General features: G+C 36.1%; 1 protein-coding gene across 2 annotated transcripts in view; it reads left to right on the top strand.

Annotated features, from left to right (window-relative positions):
* Positions 1 to 21,889, top strand: part of LOC145683779 (uncharacterized) — a 118,118-nt gene extending 96,229 nt beyond the window's left edge. For both annotated transcript variants that reach the window (XM_081755359.1, XM_081755358.1), the window contains one exon: positions 21,420 to 21,889. In XM_081755359.1, coding sequence (XP_081611485.1) covers positions 21,420 to 21,434 — 15 coding nt within the window. In that variant the 3' untranslated portion in view covers positions 21,435 to 21,889. The remainder of the gene's footprint in view (positions 1 to 21,419) is intronic.
* The last annotated feature ends 228 nt before the right edge of the window (positions 21,890 to 22,117 follow it).

Below are 22,117 nucleotides of genomic sequence, written 5' to 3'. Positions count from 1 at the left end.
CAACTTAGAATCAATCTCACATAAAGCACTATATCAGACCTGATTGAATATTATTTTGAAAATTCTCACATAAGTAGATAAAATAAACAATTGGAACTTGACACTTCAAGAGTTTAAAACATGTCCTGGTTTTCGTTATCCTCACTTTCTGAGGACGATTGATCTATCTCGATGACAACATGATCCTTGTCTTCATCAAATACATTTTGCAAGACACTATAACTTTCTTCAATGTCCTGTGAAAATTATTATTATTATTATTATTATTATTATTATTATTATTATTATTATTATTATTATTATTATTATTATTATTATTATTATTATTATTATTATTTGACAGGCCATCTGTCTATAATGACAATTTAAAACTTTTTTCTTTAAAAAAGAAATGATTAAATAGCATTCTATTAAGTATCTAGATCCTTATATTTATTAATGTATGCAGATTAATATCTGAGTAATAAAGCTATCGTTATTAATATCCTGCGTATAGTATCCTAATTTGTGGCTTGTCCAGTTTTTATCGTCAAGTAACGTGACGAATCACATTAGAAAGAAACATCAATTATTGGCCTGTCTAACTATATCGTAAAGTTAGAAATAATGTACTTACGAGCAGAGCAGACAAACAGGCGGTATCTTTATTAAGCCTATTACTATTATTATTATTATTATTATTATTATTATTATTATTATTATTATTATTATTATTATTATTATTATTATTATTATTAGCAATAATAATAGGACTAATAATAACTAAATTCCTGGCGCAACAGCCTTTAGAAGGCCTGGACTTATGGCACTCATTCATGTGGGGTGATGTGTTGTCAGCAGATCGGCTACCTCGCCATTAATGCTTGCTTTCTGGACTGCAGTTCGCTAATTTTTTCTTTCAAGTAGCTTCCAATTGTCCTCACGACGCTGGGTGGACACCGCAGCGCCAGCACCGTCTGGTGAGTACGAATAGTCACACCTATTTTTCCTCTGACCAGACCCAGGACTGTTTGACTTCGCTGATTTCATGGGGAGTGATATTCCAGTGTGGCTAGGACGTTAGTAATAAAATAATACATGCTTATTGAAATAGTGAGAAAATTAGCTAGGAAATATACTAAACTCACTCCCTGGAGCTACGGTCCATGAGGGGCAGTGCCTATCCAATGTCGCAATACAACAAGCATCAGCTACGCATTGAAAATATTCAAGATAGCAAGATCTCGGTTTTTAAACTGTGTTGCTATTCCGTTATGCAGTGCCCGAAGTGGAAGATCTAAGAAAGTATACCCCGCATACTCCCCCTATTCTATTTAGAGCATTGCCTTTACGTCATTTATGGAAAAACCATAATGCAAAGGCTTGGATCAGGAGTAAAATTTAAAGAAGATTTGCCCTATTCGATAACATTTACATACTTCCTGACATAATAAACATCAAAATAATGTGTGTTTTAAGCTGTACAAAGTAGAATAAAATCGCTTTCATGATTGCAAAGCCTAGCTACCGAAATATACGTTCTTTAATCACACTGTAAAAGCTACAGATGTCAGACGGAACAAACGCTGTACGATGCTACTATGATAACCGTAATGGGTTAGCCATACCGAGAGCTTTATACAGTTCTACCTGAGTTGGAGCGGCAACGCCGAAATCTAGTTACAGTGAAGGATTTATGGTAGGGACAAGTAAACCCTTAGATCCTGATCTTCGAGGAAAGAATTGGTTATGTTTTGTCGCGTACTATAGTATCAGTTTCTCTTACCCATTGCGTACGCAAAAATGGCTTCGTCGTTTTAACCTCTGCTCTTTGAGGAAAATAAAATGCAAAGAAAATATTTGATATATATATTCAAAGACTTGAAATTATACGAGGATAACTCAAAAATTATCTGTAATTTTGACATAACTCTTGTTACATTGTTCATACGGACCTGTTCTCATTTATTTTATTGTTGTGTTGTTGTGCTCATGCTTTGACAGTTTGATCCTAATGTTTGATCCATTTATCTTCCTCTTGTTGCAAATAAGTCATGGCTCTATCCAATCCGGAATGTAGAAGTTTTTCCGCTCCATTAGAAGTTTGTACCAAAGAGGAACAACGAGCAGTGATCCAGTTTCTTGTGGTCGGAAGGTGTACCAGAGGGTCGGAATCCATCAAAGACTCGACAGAATACGGGCACAGTGTCTTACCGCAAAGGAATATCTACGAATGAATTGAAAAATTCAAAAATGGTCGCGCAAGTGCTACGTGCTGGAGTGAAGGAGCTGAACGACTATTTACGGTCACAAATGATAACAACATTAACCGTGCACGTGATATGGTTCTGTTACAAAGACAAGTAAGTATTGATGAAGTGGCACATCGTCTGGAAATTAGTCATTGTTCCTGAATTATTACTCATTCCAACCACAAAAATCGGATTACTGTTAGTTGTTCCTCTTTGGTGCAAACTTGTAATGAAGCCGCCACGATCTATCTACAACAAAAGGAAGACAAATGAAGGAATTAGGATCAAACTTGGAGTATGTTTAGTTCAAGGGGTCCAAAAGCACGTAAAAAACACAAAATTTACAGGAGAAATGAATGATGCAAGTACTTAGACGTAACATAACGTAACCAAATCTAACCTAACCTAACAAACTAACCTAAGCTAACCTGAACTAACCTAATATTAGTAGAAATAAGCGAAATTCTATCATTTTTTGGAAAATTATGCGGGACTCCTGCACTAATATAACATAAACTAAAGTAAACTAAGCTAACCTAAACTAACCTAACCTAACCTAAACTAACCTAACCCACCCTAAACTAACCGAATGTGAACAGAAATTACTAAAATTGTAACATTTTTTAGAGGAAAGAGCTGGACCCCTTCTGCTAAACTTAGGCCTCAAACTTTCATAGCATATCCACAACAACGTAACAATAAAACAAAACAGGACAGATGACAGTACGAACAATGGGAGGATAGTTATGTAAAAATTGTGGATAATTTTTGACTTACCGTCGTATGAATTTGGGAGTTTAAACATCCCGGTGACGAGCCTTTGCGTACGCGGATCTTACTAGATGGTATGGTTAACGTACAACATCAGTATTTGGAATTTACAATAGATTCTTTTATTCATAAACTGCACATGAACATACTCTCTCACCCATACCATCTTGTTGTCTCTTATAGTATCTGTCGATCGGCGTTTGTTTTATTTTTGCACATTTTCTTTCCTTATAAACTAATAAAATTTTATAATTTACTTCATTATTGTTGGAGTCTTGTGCCTATTTTAAATGTCCCGGATCGTGTCTTTGTCATAGATGAAAAAGTGTGTATAATTGCAGAACAATACAATTATTGTAATACATAGATGATAAAGATCTTATTACAAATTGAGCCATACTTTATAATATTACTCAAAAACTCCCATATATTCATTCACTATTGTTTCCTTCGGCAAATGGCTATTGCCACTAAGCTTACCATGTTTTTCAGTCAGAAAAAGCAACGGTTTTTATGATTTTTTAAGCAAGGGGGACGGAACAAAGATATGTTATATCCAGAATTTTCATAGCTGTACGATTTAACATAATAACCCAGAATAAACGTAGAACCATTTTAATTTGAAACCGGAGCAGCTTCATTAAAAAATAGGTGCAGCACATAAAACATAAAATATTAGAATTCCTGGCGGCAGTTCATGCGGTTCCGATTCCACGTTAAACTGTAACTTTTCGTCTCATAGAGCCTCGATGCTAAAAGGACCCCCAACTTAAATCCAATTAACAAAGTATAGTATCTTTTACAAATGTTTGTTACCTTTTATTTGTATTTTAATGAAAACTTTGCATCTCTCCAGGGCCGTGCCGTGGAAAATCGGCGCCCGGGGCGAGAGTACACGACGGCGCCCACATACATATTATTCCAAGCAATTTTTCCTATCTTTTCTTTTCCTTTTTTTCTCCCGAATTTTTTGCCCCGTTACTTCGGCGCCCGGGGCCGTCGCGCCGCTCTTTCCCCCCACCTCCCCACGGCACGGCCTTGCATCTCTCAGTAGTATCACATCTTCCATAAACCACGGTAGGGCATATCAAATTTCACAACTACTTGTAATTCTACTTGTAGTTCACAGTACCTTTTGTTCCTGACATCACTATATTCTGTTTCCGGGGCGGACTACGGGCCGGGCAACTGCCCAGGGCGCCACAGTCAGAGGGGTGCCAAAACGAGCTTCAAAAATTAAACTTTAAAACGTGTTCTCTACTGACATTTGCTTTATATTTATTTATTTATTTATTTATTTATTTCGACTTATTTTACATGTCGAGGTTAAGGCTATATGTAGTCTTATCTACCACCTAAACATGACACAAAATTGAAAAATCAAAGAATATAGCTAACAATAACAAAAGAAAAAAGGTAGAAAGTAAAAAAAAAACACAAGAAACAGACGGTCCCTTGAACACACATACACACACACACACACACACACACACACACACACATATATATATATATATATATATATATATATATAACACACATATAATATAGTGCTACACGAAAGTACATGTATGTTACAATATGTAATAAATGTTGAGTTTCATATCTTTATGACAAGCTTCTCTATTGGCTCTTCTGTCTCTGTGTCCATTCAACCCTGCTTCTATAACAATAAATTATAAACTGCTCTTTTAAAAGATGCTAAAGATTTTGACTCACGTACCGAGGTTGGCAAAGTATTCCAATCACGACACGTTGAAATTATATATGATTTGGAGGAATAAGTTGATCTATGAATAGGAATTGCAAGTTGGCTATTAAAACGTGATCTTGTGTCCCTCTCATCAGGCACGTAGCCAGGATTTCGTGAAGGGGGGGGGGTCCGTGACATGAAGTACTGTAGTCATCCCAAAAGGGGCTCGATCATTCTAAACTATTTTACTGGAACATATATTGGTTCGTTTAGCCAGGATTTCGTAACGGGGGGGGGGGGGCAGAGTGATATGAAATTCTGAAGGCACAGGAGCTCGATCAATGCAAACTACTTTACTATCAACATATATTGGGTTGTTAGGATAATAAAATTAGGATATATTGGCAAGTATTTTAAAAAACTATGAAGAAATTTCGAGCAAAATAATATAAAAAAAGTATTGAAAAAGATTTTACAATATTTACGTCCTCCTCCTGTTTATTCAAATATAACAATTTTCCTTTCGTTATGACCTCAATTATTATAAAAAGTACATACTCAATACTGTCTTATAAACTATCTTCTAATATAAATAAAATAAAGAGTTTGTTTGTGTGTTTGTCTGTCTGTATGCGGCCTGGGGACCAGACGAGTGGACCGAGAGTTACCAAATTTTGGTCAGGGATACCTTGGCCCAGGCCCCAGATCAGGACGAAGCTTTTTTTTTTAAATTTCTAAACAGGGGGCTCTCAGGGGGGCGTTTACCGGAACCGGCTTGGGAACCAGACAAATTGACCGAGAGTTACCAAATTTTAGACACGAATACCTTGGTCCAGGCTCCAGACCAGAGTTAAACGTTTTTGTCGAAATTCGAGCCAGGGGGTCTCAGGGGGACGTTTACCGGGACATGTAAAAGTAGTAGAAAATGACCGATATTTATTTATTTATTTATTTATTTAACAATCACCAGATACAGCTCAGAGGCCATTTTACACTGGATATCCAACAACATTAACAATGGAAAGGGTTTGGGAAGGTATCGGCCAGGGCCTGTTTAGTAGGTACCATCCCGGCATTTGCCTGGTAGGACTGAGGGAAACCGTGGAAAATCTCAGGATGGTCGGCAGCGAGATTCGAAGCCACGACGTCTCGAATGCGAAGCCAAAGCTCTACCACTTGAGCTATTAGTGTCGAATTCTTATTTTCGAGGTCGTTGAAATCAATGGTGAAACTCGGATCGCATTAACTTCCAAATTCACGCTTTTCGGCTCCGGGCCGGGGGTCACCGGAGGGGGGTGAGATAGCAAGACATATAAAAGTAATTCAAAATGACCGATATTAGTGTCAAATCCATACTTTTCGCGGTCGCTGAAATCAATGGTGACATTTCCATTAGCGATGACTTGCAAATTTAGTTACAATTGCATGCGGGCTGGGAGTCAGCGGGGGGTGGATACCGAGACATGTAAAAAATAGCCCAAAATGACCGATATTAGTATCAAATCCATAGCTTTCGCCATCGCTGAGATAAATGGTAATACTCCCACAGGCGTTGACTTCCATATACAGCCTTTGTGGCGAAGCATGTGTATGTTCAACTAGTTTTACAATATATACGTTCCTTTCTCTGTTGTATCAAATTCTTACAGAACTTTCTTTTAACATAAATTTTTGTTTTTATTATTCCGTCAACTATTATCGGTTCCAAATGACAGGTTAAAGGAGCAATAGAAAATTGTCCTTGAAATAACATGTTTGATACTGCAAGGATGCGATGACGAAAAATTATGATTTAAAATGTCCACGCTGTTACACAACGGCACTATGCTTTCGAAAGCTTGAAATCTCCCTGACTAGTAGCAGAAATTCTGAGAATTCCATAACTTTTCTTGAAATTTCAAATTCCCTGACTCTTCCAGAATACCTCGCTTACCTCGCCACCATATTGCAAGTAACACAAATCTCCTCATAAGAAAGAGTAAGCAAAAGCTTCCTGTAGTTTCCTTTTTAATTTTTAACGCTGATCCTTCTTTTCTTCATTTCATTTTGTTTTATCCTTCCTTAATTTTTTCATTTCTGGTCTCAAAGGGGGGGGTCCGGACCCCCCCCCCCTGGCTACGTGCCTGCTCTCATGGAAATCGCTTTAAAAATTAAGGTGTTTTAGAAGATAGTAAGGTTCTGTAAAAGTAAGTGTTTTATACAGCAGTACCAATGAGTGCAATTTTCGCCGTTGCTGCATCTTCAGTTATTGCAGCTTTTTAAAGAATGGCGTAACATTATCTGAGAATTTTAAGTTAAAAATAAAACGTATTCTTGTAAAGTGGCAATTACATCATCTTTTTCAATTTCATCATGGAAGAAGAGAGTTTCACAGTATTAGGGGAACTGCATCGACAAATGGAGACATGGCGTGTAGAAGAAAGAGTGAAGGGGGAGTTGGTATTGTTTATAGCGGACCATGTTCTTTGTGAACTTTTTCCAGACAACGAATGTTATTGGATTTTATATATGTTACTCTTTTAAAGTGGTAGGGGAGGGGGAACCGTATACACAGCACTTTTGATTTCTTAGAAACGACACCGCCGCACCAAACTGTCGGCCTTTGTTGAAAGTAATGTCGAGGAGATGTTATTGTTTCGCTATGTACAGTCCTTGCCAAATCATTCATTTCGACAGTGTTTGTAAGATTGAATATACCACTCTGCAACAACATGGGAGGGGGTTAGAAGCGGCACTATAAAAAAAAGTCAGCGACTACCTTTTAATCCTTCCTCCCGCAAGCACACGTTGTTTTTGTTATTACTAATAATAATGACAGACAAACTCTAACTTAAGCTTATTAGTTCAACCACAGTCATCACCCCTACAAAAGTCAGTAAGTCCAGGCTATTCAAGTATATCGGATGTGTGATGTGGTGAGGCTGTACGTTAGGGTGGTCCTTAATTTTCGATTTCTGAATTTCTTTGCTCCCAACCCCTAAATTGGTTCCATGTCGGACCAAATTAATCTGTGAAAAAAAATGGGCTCAATCGAAGAATATTTAACCGACCCCCAATCGACCTAAATATCTGAATGCAATTACAATGTATAGTATATGGCAAAAGTTTGTAATAAACTTTTGTAACTTAAAAATGGCTGAGGGAAAGGAATCATATCTTGGATAGAGGTTTTAGAAGTAGATCCATATCTGATTCTGAGTAGTGAACGAGATGAGGCATATCTTTACGTCCACCATCTTGGATTCGGGCACAAAATTTTAAATAGAAATGACCTCGTGTGATATATCATTTTGAGGTAGCTTTTGACGACAAACAGACGTCTGCCTTTATTTTCCGCTTATCTCTGTACATGTAATAATTATCAACTATGGAAAATAAAAGCTCCGGAGTAACAAAACTTAATAGTCTGTGAGTTCATATCTCTGTACGGGCTGCAGATTTATAAGATTGTTGAATAGTTTCCCTTATTTGAATTAAACCATAAAGTAAAGAAAGAAATGCACATGCCCATCTACTTGGAAAGAAGATGTGAACTTTCAACGTGAGTTGAATATATTGGAAAACATTGTGGTGGTGAATGATGTTGCAAAGAGAGGTGTGAAACTCATACAAGAATACGGGAACATTTTAACAAACGACGAGAAAGAGAAACAATACATATTGCAGATAGTCAGTGAACACAGAAAAAAGGATCCAGATGTTACAAAAATTTGCTTAATGATGCAGTAGAAATTGGCTAGTTATCCACAGCCTTCAGCTTTCTTCTATTATCATTTTAAAAGGTATTATTTATGTAATTTCATTTCATATAAATAATTCCAATATAGACGTGTGTATTTCGACGGGATGTAATTATGTAACAACATATATAATTATTTCCTTGTTACATGCATGTACAGTGAAACCTGCCTATGTTGGCCACCAACGGTTCCATCAAAAGTGGCCAACTTAGACAGGTGGCCAACTTACAGAAAATAAGTGTGATTTGTGTATTTTTAGAATAGGATTTCTGGTATTACTTGATTGTAAAATTTTAATAAGCAGTGGCATGACAGCTACTTATAAATAATGTATATAGAGTAATCATAAAAATATACAGTACTAGAAAATATTACTATAGTATGCAAGAGCGCCAATTTCTCTGTAAATTTGGGGGGGGGGCATTCAGATGCAGAAGGTATATATATATATATATGAAGACAAATTGCACTCAAATTATACCAAATATTGTATACTCATAAATAAAATAGGGGCCACATGAGCTTTGGGAGGCCCGGACCCCTCGGTTCCCCCAAGATCGGCGCTCTTGATAGTATGTTTAATATATATGAATACCTTTCTCTTTCTGACAACTAGTCTGGTACATTGGATTATTCGGATTGAAAACACAATAACACAAACAACCATGAAATAGAAGTGTATGTACGCAGTTTATTAAAATTGATATTATAGCACACTGAGTTATTCAGATTGAAAACAAGAAAAGCTAAGTTATAAATTGAGAAATTCATATGCAATTTATATGTCTTCTTTTCAGTTGTTACTGAATGGTGGTTCTTTCTAGACATACTTGCTTTATTCTTTTTGGCAGATATGCACATTCCAATATTCTAGTTAACTGCCTCTTGTTAATGAGCTAGAAGTGTTTTCCTCGGAACAAAAGATGTTTTGAGAAAATCTTGAGGGAATTCATATCTCAAAACCCCCGCTACTTTTTGACATGCAGTCAGGTGCCAATAAATGACAATTGAGCTTTAACCTTGAGAATTTTCCGGAATTACTAAAGCTTCCCACTGATGAAAGGAGCCGATATAGCTAATGGTTTTACCAAAACAGACAGGGGTAAAAAAAATACGTACAACCATTTCCTGAATTCCTGTACGTGCTTTTTCTTATTCACATCTTCCTTCACCACCCTGTTATGAGGGTAGTGTTCTGGCCATTGACCTCCAAGAACAAATCGTGCGAATCTATGCTTCTTTGTGTCTAGTCTAAAATACAAAACATCTGCCTCTCATATGGGAATTCGAAAGAGTTAAGAAAAATAACAAAATTGTATTTTTCGTGGCCAAGATACGCAGGTGAATTTATCATTATCATCATAGGGTAAACATTGCTTCAGTGTGGCCAACTTCCAAGATAGACAGGTGGCCAACTTACAGAGTAGTAAGTAACGAATGTCTTATGGGAAAATGCAGGTTCAAGACGAACTAGGCCAAGATAAGCAGGTGGTCAACTTAGAGAGGTGGCCAAGTTGACAGGTTTCACTGTAATAGTTTATTAATATTTCAGTAACCTACAAAGAAAAAAATATTGAAAGATAATAAACTCTTATTTCAAAGCTAAAAAGAATTAAATGCCCAGAGATAAGTTGAAAATAAAGGAAGATATGTTTTTATAATGAAAGGTTACCCAAAAACGATGCCACAAAACATCATTTCCATTTAAAATTTTGGGTCCGAATACAAAATTGGGGACTTCAAAATGGCCGCCATCATGCTATTTCTCAGGGTCAGATGTGGATTACTTCCAATTCCTGTATCCCTTTCGCTTCAGCCGCTTTAAAATAAGAAGGGATTATTCTAGACTTTTCCTATATAATAACATATTGAATATGCATTCAAACTTTAGGTCGCTTGGGGGTCGGTTAAATATTCTTCGATTGAGCCCATTTTTTTCATGGATACATGGAACCAATTTAGGGGTTGGGAACAAAGAAATTCGGGAAAAAATTTCGCCATGTAATTAAGGACCACCCTACTATGTTGTTTCGTTAGAGAATATTAAGGAGTATGTTTAGTACGGTACAAGAGGTCCAAAAGCACGTAAAAAACAGAAAATATACAGGAGAAATGAATGATGTAAGTACTTAGACGTAACATAACGTAACCAAATGTAACCTAACCTAACATAAACTAACCTAAGCTAACCTGAACTAACCTAATATTAGTAGAAATAAGCGAAATTCTATCGTTTTTAGGAAAATTATGCGGGACCCCTACACTAATATAACATAAACTAAACTAACCTAAACTAATCTACACTAACCTAACCTACCCTGAAGTAGCCGAATGTGAACAGAAATTCCCAAAATTGTAACTTTTTTAGAGAAAAGAGCTGGACCCCTTCTGCTAAACATAGGCCAATATTAATAAAGCAGAGTATAATTTTTAAAATGTTAGAGAAAAAATAAAATATTCCGGATCATATTACAGAAAAAGAAAATAACAAAAAATCCACTAGGATCAAAAACAAGAAGCAGCTTTGAAGAACTTTAATACCTATTTAGCAATGGTTCTTATGAATAAAACGGAGTCTTGACTCTGCTCACTTTGTTCATGAGTGAGGTGAGCAAGCTCTGTTTCATAAGCAAACTCTCAAATTTCGTATGAATACATATTATCATAGTTGTGAGAATTTACTCCTAAATAACCTGAGCACATGCTCACAGAGTTTGCTCCACTCCGAGACGGCCAAGCAGGTAGTTTGTCAGATGTTTATATAATTTTAAAATGGCGTTAAAAATTAGTGATATGGAAGATTTTGAAAAAAAAAAAAAAAAAGAATGACTTGGACATGATAAGAGACTATCCAAACACTTTTAATAATTCGGAACTCCTTTTCCTCGAAATTTAGAGTAGGTACACATGTCCTAAACCATTGCCGCATGTCTATAACTGTCTTCTTGTAAGAATATAATTTGATAATGAGGGTACTTTTACAGAGTACTTTTAATACTAATACTATGTGTATAATCGAGAAATGTATATTTGTGGTAAATTTCATCGGAATAGAATTATAAATACGAAAATTAAAATGGGTAAAACAAAATATTGCTAAATGGACAAGAAAGTTTTATTTTCGTTTATTGTTCTTATTTTCTGCTCTTTTGACATGAAATTTGCCACATACATGTCTTTGCCGATTATATACTTCCATACATTATAAGAAATACCGGGCGAATCGTTATCAAGTTATATTGCTAGAACAAAGTATTTATAGACATGTTACAAAAATTTTGGACATGAATGTACAAAAATGCAGTATTAGTATTTCAACATAGAATACAGCATTAATATTTTATATTAAATATTCAATAAAGTACATTTTAAAAAACTACATTTCCATGAAAGGTTACATTTTAATGATCTTCTACGGTTATCCTGGTAATTGCATTTCTCCTTTTTTCTGCCCTCGTTGTCTCACGCGCGGTGTCTCATCTCCTGCAATGGCGTCCTTTTCTTCAAACCCTTTCTCAATGATGTCAAAATCTCCGTCTTTCAGATATTTAGCCACATTATACAGAGCAAAATAGGCGGGAATCGCTGAAGGCCTTTGGTGGTTGGCAATCTTATTTTATTTTCCAAAATAGGGAGTCCTTGCTTGACTTAACCTAAGCATCTTTCTATTATAACCCGATTCCTAGTGAAGTAGTTGTTGAATTTCTTTTTTGCTGCCGTAGCTAGATTGTGGAAAGGAGTCATAAACCAATAAGCAATGGTGTATTCAAAGTCTCTCAGAAGCAAGACATCTTATTTGTTTTCTGCCATGACTATACGAACAGCTCAGTTCATCTATATTCGCGAATCGTACACAAAACCTGGCCAGGAAGCATCCACACTCGCGAATTCCTTGTCACAATTACAAGTGGTTTGAACATTCAAGGTGTAACGTCCTTTACAATTTATGAACTTATCCCCGTGTTCACGAGGCCGTCTAATTTCCACATGTGTGCATTCGATGACCCCTGTAGCGAACGGAAAATTGTACTGCTGGTGCCACTTATTTATGGCCTGCTGTTCAGCAAGAGTAGATGGATATATTATCCACAAGTGGGCCTTCCCTACTGTTTCTCTAGAACTTTTGAAAATGTGACAGACATGGTACTCTGGTCCACACTTATGTCCTCCCCTATTCCGCTTTGAAAACCTGAAGAATCTAAAAAAAGCACTTAAGAATCTTTTTAAAAAAAAATATCGCGTTCTCTGTTTCGTTAGTAAGTGGCCTGCTTTAGCTTCCTTCGATTCGGCTTGGAAAATAATTACTTGATCACTCTATATTTTCTTTATCAAAGCGATAGAGAGTTTTATAACGCACTTCGAAAGTTTTTCTGCGCTCCTTGTATATTTTCTGTCGTTGTTGCATAAGCCACTTTCACAAAACGTCTTTACATCACGGCTTGAGTCAACAAATAAGGTAACTCAAGATTTTTGAAGAGAGTACTCCGAAGTGTGAGAGAGATCTCAGTTTTATTCATACGAAATTAGAGCTATCTCAATAGTGCTGACTCCTTGCTCAGACAGTGAGTGACCTCTCAAAGAGCTTGCTCATCTTTCTCATCTTTGGAGTAAACTCACCTTGCTCAGCTTTATTCATAAACAATGCTATGAGTAAAACATGTTCAACATATGAAAAATGTATCTTTTGGTATTTGACGTTATTAGAATAGATGTTACATAGTAAGATATATGGTAGAATGACACTTTATATATATTATTGATATAGCAAAACAATTTATAAAATAGCAGTATTCATGTCACAATTAGTAGTATTCAATAAATGATGTTCCATTTTGTTTTTGTTTATATATCAGTACATAATGATAATAATAAAATACAATGTAATTGATATCATATGTATGGTTTTAAGTGTTAAGTATATCTATATACTGCATTTGAGTATTATTTTTTCGTTTTGAAAAAATGTGTATAAAATCTTAAAATCACTGTAATAAAATGTAAAATATAGGCTAGGACTAGATGGCGCCTAAAAGTCGCTTTGCCCGGGTGAAAATTTTGCTTTGGTCTGTCCCAGTGTTGCCACATTTGGTACAATTGTACCAAATTCAGCCCTTTTTGTCACTCATCGGCCCCGTTGCTACCACGCTGGCATTTTCAGCCCCTTTTGTGAAAAAGTTGGTACAATTCTACCCAATTCAACCACATTTAATAAATACTTTTAAAAGTCTCAGTAAGACTTTTCTTACATCTCACGTTACTCATACTGTGTGTTGGACTCCTTAAAAACCTTGTTGAACATTCATTCTGGGGTCCTCCTATTTGGATGTTTTTAAAAAGTAATTTTTAAAAGAGCACTTTCTTGATTTGGACTCAGGAGACGGGGAGAGGGATGTTTTAGAACTTTACCTCTTTTAGTTTCATGTTATAGAACCATGTAGGCTATTACACTGGTATAAAATAATGAATTCAGCCCTTTCTGTTTCAATTTTGTACTATTTTTCAGCCCACTCCAGAGCCAGGATTGTGTGCAAAACTGGTCTGTCCCTGTTCTGTTTTATTAGTTCACAGTAGCTTCTGTTCCTGACATCATCATACTCTTTTATTAGTTCACAGTAGCTTCTGTTCCTGACATCATCATACTCTTTTATTAGTACACAGTAGCTTCTCTTAATGGCATCAGTATATTCTGCTTTTATTAGTTCACAGTAGCTTCTGTTCCTGACATCATACTCTTTTATTAGTTCACAGTAGCTTCTGTTCCTGACATCATCATACTCTTTTATTAGTACACAGTAGCTTCTGTTGCTGACATCACCATACTCTTTTATTAGTTCACAGTAGCTTCTGTTCCTGACATCATCATACTCTTTTATTAGTTCACAGTAGCTTCTGTTCCTGACATCATCATACTCTTTTATTAGTTCACAGTAGCTTCTGTTCCTGACATCATCATACTCTTTTATTAGTACACAGTAGCTTCTGTTCCTGACATCATCATACTCTTTTATTAGTACACAGTAGCTTCTGTTCCTGACATCATCATACTCTTTTATTAGTTCACAGTAGCTTCTGTTCCTGACATCATCATACTCTTTTATTAGTTCACAGTAGCTTCTGTTCCTGACATCATCATACTATTTTATTAGTACACAGTAGCTTCTGTTGTTGACATCATCATACTCTTTTATTAGTTCACAGTAGCTTCTGTTTCTGATATCATCATACTCTTTTATTAGTTCACAGTAGCTTCTGTTCCTGACATCATCATACTCTTTTATTAGTACACAGTAGCTTCTGTTGCTGACATCATCATACTCTTTTATTAGTTCACAGTAGCTTCTGTTTCTGATATCAGTATATCACGATCGATCGAAACAGTAATATGATCGAAGTGGTATTAACAGAGAAAGGCTAAGATGCTTAAAAACTTAATCATTCTAAAAACTAAAGTTGGTTTCCACGTTAGAAAGGGGATTTTAAAAAACGCAACCTATTGTATTTTCACACTGAAGACTAAATTACGGTTTGGATACAAAACCTCGCGGCCAGAACCTCGCGGACCAAAACCTCGCCTCCCAAAACCTCGCCGGACCGAAACCTCGCCTATCCAAAACCTCGCCGCCCAAAACCTCGCGGGACAAAATCTCGCCTGGCCTAAACCCCGCCTGGCCAAAACCTCGCCGCCCAAAACGTCGCGGGCCAAAATCTCGCGGGGCCAAAACCTCGCCTTTGCCAAAACCTCGCGCCCCAAAATTTCGCCATACCCAAAATCTAGCCTGACCAAAATGTAAATGTTCCAACAGATGATAAAGATGACGGTATAAAAGACGCTGTTTCAGAAGAAGTACCACGGGTATTTGACCAAGTCCCGCGATACCATATGAAAATTCTATTTCTTTAGTAGAGGATTTCAATGTGAAGGTAGGGCGACGGGATGTTTTTAAACTGGTTATAGGAAAAGAAAGTCTGCATAAGGAAAGTAATGACAACTAACGGGGTTAGTTTCGTGAACTTTGGAACATCCAAAAACTTAAAATTTCAACAAAAATCTAATAATATTTATGAAAGTATGAAATAATATATGAGTTTTTACGACGTCCCTTGATTATGTCCTGTAGATTAAAGGAGACATAGATGACCAGGATGAAGGAAATGATCGAATAAAGAAAGTGGGAGGAAACGGGAATAACCCGAGAAAGCCCACGCACACGATGTTCTGTATCTTCTTCTTCCTCCTCCTCTTATTATTATTATTATTATTATTATTATTATTATTATTATTATTATTATTATTATTATTATTATTATTATTATTATTATTATGTTTGTAATGTGGAATTGCATATTAAGAAACTCATTGGGTAAATTTTAAAGGTAAGTTTCATTCGTGGCGGTGTTTTGGCCACGCGATGTTTTGGGTGGCGAGGTTTTGGCCGGCGAGGTTTTGCCCACACGAGGTTTTGGGCGGCGAGGTTTTGGCCACGCGAGGTTTTGGCCCGGCGAGATTTTGTCCCGCGAGGTTTTGGGCTGCGAGGTTTTGGCCACGCGAGGTTTTGGCCAGGCGAGATTTTGTCTCGCGAGGTTTTGGCCGGCGAGATTTTGGGCGGCGATGTTTCGGCCGCGAGATTTTGTCCGTATCCCCTAAATTACATCTTTGGAGTTTGTTGGTAACAATGCGTGAGAAATTACTTTCTTTAATTATATTTTTTCACTAACTTACAAGAACGTTTTAAGAAAGTTATAAGAAGGTGTCCAGGACTATCATTTCCTTATTTTTTTAAAAAATAGAAGAAATCCGTTTACTAGTAAAATAAAACGATATAGCGTAAAACTTTTCAGAAAAACGTCACGCTCAGCACAGGTCCTTTTAGAAAACTACTATTGTTTGATGACCTTATTGTTGATTGTTTATTGTTTATTGCCTTTTCCTGCCTCGATAACTGTTAATGCTTACGGAAAACATTGAGAATTTCACTGCAAGATTTTATTAATTAATATTCATCAGCTTTATAAGATCCAATTAGATACAGAAAGATATCATAAGCGTGCAAAGAGAACTTAATTGAAGGAGTACTGGCAATATAGAAGTTACGGAAACAGAAAGAGTAATCAACAGTGACTTTTGTAGTTCGTCAAGCAATACTAGTTTTTTCAAAGGCTGAGGATGACAATGACCACTTGTCGAAACGTATACAGTTGTTTTTGAGTAAGTTCAATGATAAGTATTTAATATGCATCCTATTGAATCAAGTAGCAAATCTTAACTTTCTTCATTTCTCTTTAGGCTTTTTCTCAAATCTCATTACTAAAAAAGTACTACAATGGTTGAGAGTTGAAAACTTTTAAAAAGTAACGTGGTTACCCGAGTATTTTGAACAAGGCTATAAATTATTAGTTTGTGAACAAAAGGTACTATCCTCTTTCGGTGTTTTGTACTGAACACACAGAACAATAAAGACAAATTACGGTGGTTAAGTGTAATAATTTTATCTTCCCGATCCCTTTTACTTGCAAAGCAAAAACCCTGGTAGCTTTATGTGAATAAGGACAATTTTTACTTGTTACTTTTTTATATTCTTGTCCCTCATTTGATTTGAGTACTAGACGCGAAACAACTGGGAATACTACATGTATATTGTACGTAATCAATCAAACTCATCCTATGTTACCCAAATTTGTCAATTGGGATACGAGCTTTAGGGAACTCTCCTGCTCTCATTTTCCCAGGATGCTTTTCGGTCGATGACTCACGTGGAGGTATCGCCAAGGATGTTATAAAGTAGAGGATCTGTGTATACCACAAAATCATGAAGCCATACGTCACAGTCATACGTATCCTATGATTAGTGATTTTCTTACCTGTGAAAGGTTGCGTAAGACATTTTATAATATAAATCTGAAGCAACAACTTAAATATAAATAAACGACAGACATTTTCATGTATATATATGAAGACGCAAGGTTCTGAGATAATATGACGGAAACGAGAGTAGACAATCAGACGTGCCAATGCTAGTTTTTCTTCTTTCTTCATTCAGTTAATAGGATGAAGATACATATGGTCAGATCCTCTATTTTATAACATCCTTGGGTATCGCGAGATATCGTTCAAGAGAACAAATGAAATACTGCATACGCAATTAAGCTAGTTGGTACTGTTTCAGTTGGAAGTCCCTCCGTATGACGTCACGGACCGGGGCTGCCTTTTTTATTTTATATACAGTGGACGAGACCCGAGATGCATGAACCATCTATTGAGGTTTTTTTTTTTTTTTTCTTATAAAGGATGTGCTGGAAACAATGAAGAGCCATTTTTCGTTTCCGTAAGAAGAAAACTTAACAGTTTCAACAAGCTTACTAAATGTATTATAATTTTTCTCTAATATTGTTATTTGTAAGTCGTAAATACATAGTTTGATTATTATTTCAAATATGAAATTTCAGTTTCATAATTACAATTTCGAATGTTTTATTATGTTAATATTTTAATTAGCACAAACCCTCAGTAATATAGTAAATATTTATTTTGTATAGTATTTATGAATTGTATCACATCTGTTCAGGGATAAAAATGGATCTGAAAAGGTGTGGAGACGGTAGGTAGCGGCGTGACCCCACGCCGTACCCCTGGCCTATCTTTGCCCATTGTACTTTTTTAGGAACTGGGGACGCTGTACATATATTTTCGAGGTGGGGGGACGGCGTCCCACGGCGTTCCCCCGCACTTTTACCCCTGCATCTGTCTAGGGAAAACAAAGTGCACTGTTCTTTAGTATGCTATAATCTTCACAAGTTCAAACTTAACATTAGAAGCTTCAGATAAGAAATTAATACTTGTGCTTAATGCTTTTTTAAATGGTGCAGAAATTTTAATATTTAAACAGAAAAGCTTTCCCAGTGGCCATAGGCATAGCTATGGGGAGCATTGTCCCCCTCCAACCTTTTGACAAAAGTAAAAATGCCACCTATAAGATCCTTCAATTCTCGTATTTACCGTGTCCTCCAGGTGATTATTTCTAACTTCGCCCATGCCAGTGGCGTATTTTCTGGGCTACCGGCGGTATTTCTGGATATTATAAATTAAAGGTATAATAACAAAAACTAATTTTTATTGATAATTTTATAATTGGTATCTTCTTTCAATGATACAATACTCTGAGAACTTAATGTATTTAGAAACATCCACTAGCATATTCGCACACCGTCTGGCTCGCTTCCTTAAGAAGTCTTCGATCTGGCAAAGCAGCAGAAAGCTTCCTTCTCTAGTTACCCTACTGCAGCAAGAATCGTGTAAAGTTATAGCGCATTGTCCTTCGCAGTGGCGGCGATTGGACGTTAAAAGTGGGGGAGCAAGACATGATCTGAATATTTGTATATCAATGTTAGTTTACCTGGTTGATGTTAACACTTTGTTTGGCGAAAGATTGTATAACTAATAGGATAATATCTTTTTCAGTTAAAATACCGTATATCGTATTTCATATTTTATTAACTAAATTGATAAGAGCAACGCAAGTAGGTACTAGTTCTTTGTACCCTTAAACAACGAAGTTGTAAGAAGAGATTTGATTCCTTGCTCATGAACATCTTACAATTCAGTCTAGAAAATTGTGTGATTAGATTATTTAATAAAAAATTTGAAAAATAAATAAATAGAAGGTATAATATTACTCATAGTAATGAATAATGAGGCTTGTATTACTCTTAGAAAGACAGTAAATACTATAAGCAATGCTACCACATTTTTAAAAATACTTTTCAAGCTTCCCGAAACATGCTCGCTGCTATTAGGTTCAGTTTTCACTTTCTTGGAATACATCTAAACTCAACAATACTTAGAATCCTCCACTCTCTGGTTATACAAAATAATTCTAAACCTAAAATTATGTTGAATTCACTAAATTTAATTGCATATACAATAGTGCACCCCTGAACACACTTTTTCACTCGTATATTACATTGTAAAACAATGGAAAAGGTAGAAGTTGTTTCTTATTACTCTGTTTTTTTATCAATATTCCTTGCTATTAGAAAAAAGAAAATTCATTTTAGTAACTGCCAATTTTTATGCAATTAAAGAATAACTTGTGAAAGACTTTTATTTCGAAATGTTATCTCAATTAGTTTCAAAGCGGCTGACTACCATTGTACGAAGCAATGAAAGTACACTGGAATTATTGAACTCCAATAGGTTAAATTTTGGACCATTTTCCGTGGCAATTAAAACTCAATTCGTGTAGCTTTCTTAACACCACAAGAAGAGAAATAACCAATACGTACTCTCGTAATGGCAAATATATGGCATCATTCTTTTCTATGAACCAATAATATATACAATAACTTTACATTTTCAAATTAAACTATACTATACATCAATGAGTCACTTCAAAAAAGTGGGGGGCAACTGCCCCCCTTTGCCCCCCCTAATCGCCGCCCATGGTCCTTCGCTCCAGCTCCATCCACAGCTCATAAACGAACTGCCACGTAACACCAGTTGCCTCTTGAGAAATCGATTACTTGGGCGTGAGCGAAGAGTAAAGGAATATTACACGAGTAATGGCATGCATTTTGAGGATCTTTGGAAATTGTCTCGGACATCTTGAGCCTCGTTCCGTACCGATTTGTGTCAACGCAACGAAAAAATTTTGTTTCACAGTATTTTGAGAAATCTGGCATAACTGTTATAATTATCTATTGTATTATTGTGTTACATTGCGAAGGTTCTTACAGATTGAGGCTCCTTCGTTGGCTAATCGTCTATTTCAGCATTCTTTATTACTTGGACAACTTCTATTTACTCTGGTGAGTACAGTTACCACCTACCCAATGCAAAATGTTTGGATATTTCATGCAACAAGTGAAGATAGAAGTGTAGTACATTCGTTCTCCCATAATAACTAATAAGATAAATTAAGTCTTTCTAATAAACAAATCATATTTATCTACTTGATAAAACGAAAGTATGCACTAAGGTGTTTTTGTTATTTTGAAGGTTGTATAATAACGTGGAAAGTAAAGTCCAAGGATCTTATAAAATATAGGATCTGCCCTTACAACACAATTTTGAAGCCATTTTCGTCACTACGTCACAGTTTCGCCACCCCTACTCTGCCCACTCTGGCCAATAGGATCGCAATGTATTGAGCCAACAATCATGGCGGAAACGAAAGTAGCCAATCAGACTTGACGATGCTCAGTTGTTTTTTGGCTTCATTGATTTAATAGGATGAAGATACATATGGGCATATCCTCTATTTTATAACATCCTTAGTAAAGTCCAATAATAGTTTTCTTCTTCTTCTTCTTCTTCTTGAAGAAGAAGAAGAATGTACACGTATTATAAAAGTTAGTGGTAGTCCAAGCACGACCCGCTCGGGAAAGTAATGCTCCCGGAAGTACGTTTTTTTCGCGCCCTACTCTAGCCAGCTGTTTTACGCGCTATCCTAGGCAGTTGTTTTAAGTTGGTCACAAAATTTATATCATGGAATACAAGTGGAACAAAACGAGCCCTATACCATGAAGTACAAGGGGAACAAAACGAGCCCTGCGGGGCTTCTAACCCGTTCCTACTACTACTACTTATATGCACAAAAGTAGGTAAATCACTGCTTTGAGTATTATTTTAATTTAAAGTGTTATAAAAATGTAAAAAAAAAAAACTCATCCGGCCGGGATTGAACTCACGCCAAAAGAGATTTTCGTTATTAGCATATAGCGCTAGCTCGCTCGGCCACGAAGACTGACAGTAGCCACCGTTTGATTTCTACTATTTGAATGCAATGTGGCAAGAAATGGATAACGCCAACCAATCAGAACTGTGTTTTTCGTTCCTACTGCCGGGAGCATTACTCTCCTGAGCTAGTACTGTCCAAGCCATCAAACCAATATAAGCTACTGAGTTTTTCCAACTAGTTTTGTGATTGATATTATCTTACAACCCGTAGAAAATATGTATTTTAACCTGCTATATAATGTGTTTTGCAGGAACAGCATGGTTAGTCATGAATGCTGAGAGACTACTTAGAAGATCTGCTGGAATAAGTGAAGTTGACTTTGTTCAAGAGTGTGGTGGTCGAAATGAGGGCAAAATAAATGATCACGACGTTTATATGATAATTGTGAAATTAAATATTTTTTTTTCTGTCAATAATGAATTTAATGACAAGGACAAAAATTATGAAAGCATGAATGATGAAGTGGACACTGCAACGACGGAAACAACGTGAAATCAGATTTTAAGGTTATATCTTCATCTATTTCAATGTGATTAGATAAAACAAATATTATGTTAGTGTATTACTGCATATATAAAAAAGAACTTGATTTGCAAGAATGTGTATTTTACACGAACGGCAAATATTAACAAATTTGTGCATGGTATTATCTTATGTTCAGTTAAACAGTAGTGTTATGGAATATGTTGTCATAATAAATGAAATAAGACAATAAATAAAGATCTTAAGAAATACTAAATATTAATAATTTATTAACAGGTACAAAACACTTATACAACAAACAAGACTAGCGCAGTGGCTCAGTGGTAGAGCGCTCACGTTTGGCAAAAGGTGTACCTGGTTCGAACATGCGAGTTTGTCGTGGTCAAACACAGTGTGTCAAGATTCGGTTATTTTTAAGATTCTCCCATTTTCCCTCAAATTTTCATTCCACCAGTTGCTTCAGAA

This window comes from Thermobia domestica, chromosome 4 (genome assembly GCF_964235325.1).
Source record: "Thermobia domestica chromosome 4, izTheDome1.hap1.1, whole genome shotgun sequence".
Lineage (NCBI taxonomy): Eukaryota > Metazoa > Arthropoda > Insecta > Zygentoma > Lepismatidae > Thermobia > Thermobia domestica.
This window is presented reverse-complemented; position numbering and strand designations above follow the sequence as displayed.